Source organism: Myotis lucifugus, unplaced genomic scaffold, assembly GCF_000147115.1.
Source record: "Myotis lucifugus unplaced genomic scaffold, Myoluc2.0 scaffold_1583, whole genome shotgun sequence".
NCBI lineage: Eukaryota > Metazoa > Chordata > Mammalia > Chiroptera > Vespertilionidae > Myotis > Myotis lucifugus.
Genome location: NW_005872631.1, coordinates 43,016 through 49,461, shown reverse-complemented (window position 1 = coordinate 49,461; position 6,446 = coordinate 43,016). Strand labels below are relative to the sequence as shown.

Sequence of the window (6,446 nt, the reverse complement as noted above, 5' to 3'; positions counted from 1 at the left end):
TGAACCAGCGACTCAGGCCCAGCTCAGAGGCTCCCTCTGCCTGGGAGCCTCCACTGCCCTGGGCCGATGCGATTTCCCCTCCTGCAGGGATGACTAGATTACTGGCTTCACTATGTATCTCACCAACTTACTTCTGCGTTTGTCTCACCTTTCCCCGGGCTCATTCTGCCCCAGTGAGGCTGCAGCCCTAGAAGGCGGGAACAATGGCTCACCTTTTCTCTCAGCACCAAAAACACACAAGTCTCTGCAGAGCACAGAGCTAACAGAACAGCCACTGAGGGACAGGAGAGTGGCAGGATGTCTCTGCACGACAGCACATCTCCTTTCTCCCACAGATAACTGTTCTGGACAGGTCGTCACCCCTCCTCCGCCCCTCCGACAGCCATGCTGAAGTCCTAACCTGTGAACGTGGCTGTATTTGGAAGTCAGGTCTTTGCAGATGTCACCAAGTTAAGATGAGGTCATACTGGGTCACGCTGGGCCCCGGTCCAATATGACTGGTGTCCTTATAAGAAGAGGAAAATCCGGACACAGACAGACAAGGAGGGAAGAAGCCATGTGGGAGGGAGGCAGAGGGCGGAGTGTTGCTGCTGCGCCCGAGGAAAGCCTGGGGCCACAGGAGCTGGGGAGACCGTGAGCCCCAGAGACCTCGGAGGGTTCAGTCCCGCCAACGCCTCGATGCCAGACTTCCAGCCTCCGGAGCCGAGACAGGCTTCCTGTTGCCATCAGGCCCCAGCTCGTGCTACTAGGTCCCACCAGCCCCAGGAGAGGAAAACAACCGAATCGGAGCAGTATCTGCACTGGTCGATCTTAGTGGTAGGTCGTACGTCCTTGCTGAGCACAGACCCAGTACAGAGCATCTTTGTACGGAACGCGGTCCAGGCAGGTGAGAGGGACGGAGTCTCGCGACCATTTGCAGGGCCGTGTGTGGGGCAGCGGGGGCTCCTCCCTGAAGCCTCGCCGACCTCCTCGGCAGGAGCAGAGACGCTGCTCCCCTCCACCAGGCAGGCTCCCCTCTCAGCATGCTGCCCCCCTCCAACGACGGCAAATTCATATCAGAAAACTCTAGAAGCACATTCCCATCTTAAAAAGCTGTGTGTTTGCTTTTTGCTTTGCCTGTAACTTGTCACCTTAGTCTCCCACTCAAGATAAATGCAAACAAAACTTTTTTTTTTTTTTAAGAAGCAGAGGGAACAAAGAGCTGGTTCTGGTCATGTTCCAGGTGTTACCACTTGTCATGGGCCTTCCATCCCCCCACTGGGCCCTCCCACTTTTCCTCGCAGCCTGTGATTCCTGATAAACACCCCACGGCTGTTAGGAGCCGCAGCCCCAGCTCCAGGGGAGCACACCCAGACTGGGCCCTGCCTCCCAGGCCGGTCGACACGCCCTGACTTACGGTTCTGGAGGGAGCGTAGTGAGCCGGGGATGCTGCCGGAGGCCGGGGCCGGGCTGTGGGAGGCCGGGCAGAACCTCTGGCCCGTGTCCGCAGGGGAGGACGAGGCATAGATGCGGTTTTCCAGTCGCTCAGGCTCCTGCTTATAGGACTCGAGGGGGAAGGAGTGCTGCTTGGCCACTTGGGTGGGCGTCGATGGCGAGGAGGAGAGGCCGGAAGCTGGGGAGAAACCACACGGAGCTGTTAGAGGTCTTGGGGTGTGGTGGGTGTTGGGCGGGGGGGGGGGCAGAGCGAGGCTCCTCCACTTCCAAGAGCCCAAATCTCAAGAGGAAGAATGAGATGATTAAGCTGTGAATTCTGGGACCAGCCTCTACACACCGATGGCTCATCCCTGAAGGTGAGCGTGTCCAGAAGTCCCCTCGTCATCCAGCGGGGGTCGGGGCGGGCCCCTTGCCTGCGGGTGCTCGGCCGGGTCAGGAGTTGCCTGGGTGAAAGGTTTCTCACGGACACACATCAGATGCTGCTTTCTCCCATTTGGTCAAATACCATTGGACGCCTGTCCTCCCTACAGAGCACGGTGCCCAGGCACACGGCGAGGAACCAGGCTGCCTGAGATAAGACGAGGGAAGTCCCTAAGGTATTTGACAGGGACAAAGGTCAATGCTGCAGCCATCACATGCCAACATACGCTAAGGACCAGACGGGACAAGCCGGTACTGTCAAAATGTGTGGGGAGCCAATATAGGATTAAGCCTCGGACTGACCTGTTGGCAAAGTCACAAACAAGTCCCAGCTTAGAGGGCACAGTCCACTTAGCATAGTTAGGCTTGACCTTATGACGCTCCCTAGATCTTACCTGGGAAGCTAATGGGCTGAGGGAAGTGCAACAACAAAAGCAAGTGAAACTCACAAGAACAGTGTAAACAAGTGAAACACATAAGAACAGTGTAACTTTGGTAACCACTACCTTGTTTACCTCTGACTATAAAAATAAAGGCTCATCTTGCCTCGGGATCTTTCTGCTGTCTCCATGTAAAACATTCTTCGCCGACTCCGTCCACATCTTTGGGACCCCCTGGACCCCCAGCGTTCGTTCATAGCTCTCTAGCTTACTTGGAAATAGCGTCTTTGCAGAAGTCATCAAGGTAAGATGAGATCAGACTGGAGGAGGGCGGGTCCTTACCCCAAGGCCACGACTGTCCTTGTAAGAAGAGAGGACCCAGAGTCCCACACCCGGAGGAGAAGGCGGGTGACAGGCAGACCCTGGAGTGCGGGTATCTACAAGCCACGGAATGACAAGCCGCCAGAAGCCGGGAGAGGCCAGGAAGGATTCGACCCAGAGTCTCCGAGGGAGGGCGCCCTGCCGGCCCTGGGTCCCGGAGTCCCGCCTCCAGAACCGGGAGCGTCCACTCCTGCTGGGTTTGGTCCAGGACACGAACACACAAGAATGTGTCCGGATACTGATTTGTTTTCCAAGAGAAACAGTCGGGATTTGGGTCTGGTCTCTCACATCTTCCAGGTCACTGAATGAAAATTTTATTTTAAATGTGTTATTCAAACTACTTAAATCACGTGAGTAAAAGCAAAGATGCCCCGGACACGGCTAAGGCCACCCACTTCCTGCTTCTGACCCAGACAAGGACTGGTCAGCCACGAAGCCGCAGCGGAGCCTCCTTCGTCGTGCTGCTCTGTGCCCCGCTCCAGACGCCTGTCCCCGGTCCCTGTACACACTGTGTCCCCGCTCCTGCTCCCGTCCTCACTCCCCACAGGGCCTCCACTCGGGCCTCACTTCATCCAGTCGCCTGACCTCGGCCTGTGAGCCTCCCTCTCTGGAAGTCCCCCAGCAGCTCCACCTGTGGGCAGCCAGCTGTCACCCGAGGCGTCCAACACGACACCAGATGTGCAGGATGTGCTCTCCTGCCCCCAGGCCCTGCCCTGGGCGGGGGGGGGGGGGAGTACCAGGGAAAGGCTGGCAGCCCAGGGCAAAGAGAGGATGGAGGGGGAGGGGTGAGGCTCAGGCTCAGTTCCAATCCCCTCTCCCTCTGGTGTCCAGAGAGTGTGGGGCTGCACGTTTCCAGGGTGGCCGTTTAGGAAGTAACCAGTGAAAGGAGGAAAGGAGGCGTGCCTTTCCCAGGGATCCCCCAAGACCACGAGGTCACCCCGGGGACCTCCCCCCCAAGCCCAGGCTGGCCTCTGGGCACAGCGGGACAGGGACGCTCCCACGAGTCCGCAGGTCTCTGAACTTCCGACATGAAAGGCCTCCCACACAAAGCCCCGAATGCTCTGGAAACAGAAATCAGCCCCCAAAGGTCTTGAGAAGCAAGGGCTGCCTCGAGGGGAGGCTGGAGGCGGGAGGGGGAGGGGGAGGACCAAGAGCAGGAAGAAGCTGATGGCTTGGCAGCTCCTCAGGGGAGACCAGCGTCCAGCAGGCAGGACAACACGGAGGCACCTGGCCCGGGCCCAGCCCTCCTCCGCCCAGGCCCCGGCGTCGTGGCACCAGCACTCCCCAGAGACGCCAGAGAAGGGCGAGGAATGCAGATGCCAGCCCGGCTCAGAGCGTGCGGGCTGCCAGAGCCGTGTCTGGGGACCAGAAGGCGCTGCTGTGCTGGTGTCTGTGGGGCCTGCGCACCTCCCTGGCCTCAGGCTCCCGGGGGGGGGTGTCGTGGGGGCGTGTCCATCAGTGATTCTTCCAGTGGGCGAGTCCTCACAGGGGCACCAGCCTGGCTGCTGTTGGCGACGCCAGGACGGGCTAGTTCCCAGCGCCACATCCAGCAGAAAATGTTGTGGTTCACGCTCCTAACTCTCGCTCTGGCCACTGGACACAGGCTTTCCTGGGGGCCTGCTCGGCATTCTGGAGGGGGGGCTCGAGACCCGACGGAGGGGCAGAACAGAGCAGGCTGGGATGCGGGCAGTTTAGGGGTAACCACATCCTAAAGCCTGCAGAAGCCCTACGGCAGAGCCCCTCTGGGGGCCTTGGTTCTTCATGTACAGGGGGGCCTGGCCAGTGAGCTCTGGCACCCCTTGGTGACGGCGAAAAGCACCCAAGTCTGTCCTAACTTAGGGCACAGGCTGAACCAGCCCTCCACCGGGCCAGTGACCTCACTCAACCACCCATGAAGGAATGATCGGGGCCCAGAGGAAATCAGCTCCTCAGCAGAGGGATTTTGGCAAGATGGACCGACACCACCAGTGCACCCGTCCTCGCGATTCCGCTCTGTGACCGCCTGCAGACAGAGCTGTGGGATTGCCGAACGGCGAGGGCCGTTTGTGAGCACGGCGCTTCGGAGAGCACGCGGAGGCAGGGATGCCTGTCCACAGGGAGAGGTAAACCAGGTCTGGCTCATCCACACCGACAGCCGCGAGTTTGGATCGGGCGTGCGAGCCCCTCAGTCTTCTCATCTCTGCGACGGAGTGGGGAGTGAAAAAGCGAACTGCACAGCCATCTGTGTAGAATGGTACCATGTCTAGTTTCTACAAAGGGAAGAATGCGTGCGCGCGCGCACACACACACACACACACACACACACACACACACTGCCTGTCTGCATGCGCCCAGAGTGCCTCTGGAAGGACCTGGAAAGGCTGTCACCAGACACTGGAGCAGCCGGCAGGAGAGACGTCTGTCGCATGCCCTTTTCTACTTTTCGGCCTTTATATTATCTGTTCAGAAAATTACTGTTTTCAGGCCACCGTTCTGCTTCCGAGCAAGAGGCTGGCCGACGCGGTGGGAGAGCAGGAGCCTGCTGCCCCTGCCAGGCCCCAGCTGCCCTGCTCCCTGCAGGTCTGTCTGCGGAGGAGACGAAGAGGGGCTCAGAGGGCGGGGCGGGCCCCTGGCTCCCTGTCTGCAGAGCGCGTGCTCCCACGACAGGCTCCCTCCTGCTCCGTGACAGGCCTCCCCCCTCACCGCACCCCGCAGGGACCATTCAGAGCGGGCAGACCCCTCGCTTGCTTGTCCTTTGGGTACAGAACGTCAACATCTCAAGTGGAAACAGCTGAAGAGACCTGGACTCAGCGGCTTGTCCCGCCCCCCGCCCCCCAGGCTCCGCCTCTGGCTCCTCTAGTGAGCAGCCATCCCCAGGCGGTGCTGCCACCATCCCGACCCCATCCGGCCGAGGACCACAGAGAGGCTGGGCGCTAAGAGCGCAGCCCTGACCGAACCTCGCTGGACGCCTGGCAGCGGAGAAGATGAAGCAGTTTTCCTTGGGGGTGGGGGGTGGGGTGGGAACAAGCTGTTCCAGGTGGAACAGAAGGATTCCTCGCTGCCCTCAGAGAAACTTCTCTCACTGAAACCTTTCCAAGCTCAAAAGATGCTTCCCTGACCCCCACCTTGGCCTTCCCGCCTCCTCTCTGCTCCCTTCCCAGAGCAGGTGACCTTTGTGGACCAGCAGGGGAAGGGGGATTGTGAGGGAGGGGACAAGTAAAATGACGTGTGAATCAGGAGTGTGGTGTTTAGGGTACAGGGGAAGAACCTTCTGGAACCAAAACTACGCCCCTCGTCACTGCTGCCTGAAACAGCCTCCGAGGGGCAGCGTCCGCAGTAATGGCCTTGCTGCTTGCCAAGTGCTGTCACACACGCTGTTCCACGTGCTCCTCGCAGCCACCCGCAGGGGAGGGGGCGGCAGGCTTACACCCACTTTTCAGATGAGGACACGGGTGACTGGAGAGGTTACTTATCCCGGGTCATTTAGGGGGTAAAGGGCAGAGGTTACACCTGAACTCGAGTGTCCTGACTCCACATGCTAAGTCCTTTAGCCAGGATTCAACAAGAATATCGCCAGAGAAAGCACACAGACGTCACACCACCCCTGGGCGTATGATGGGCGCAGGGAGGAGAGGGTGGGCTTCCCACCATGGGCTTCCCGGGGGGTGCTTCTCTCCAGCATCAGCCAGGAGGGTAGCCACGGCCAACCGACAGGAGGCTTCACCCACACTCAGCCTGTTTGCCTGTGTGTGTGTGTGTGTGTGTGTGTGTGTGTGTGTGTGGCTATCTTATAAAAGGATTGTGGGGCAAAAATAATATAGCTAAATTCTTTTTAAAAATATTGGTGTAATA

The 6,446-nt window shown here is 59.2% G+C and overlaps 1 protein-coding gene across 1 annotated transcript in view; it reads right to left on the bottom strand.

The window, feature by feature from the left end:
* Nucleotides 1-1,396: 1,396 nt before the first annotated feature.
* The window catches only part of LOC111824458 (5'-AMP-activated protein kinase subunit gamma-2-like), a gene marked incomplete at its 3' end in the record, with an annotated part of 46,441 nt that continues 41,391 nt past the window's right edge, over nt 1,397-6,446 (bottom strand). The window contains exon 2 of the mRNA XM_023748615.1: nt 1,397-1,612. Within this exon, the coding sequence (XP_023604383.1) occupies nt 1,397-1,612 (216 nt within the window). The remainder of the gene's footprint in view (nt 1,613-6,446) is intronic.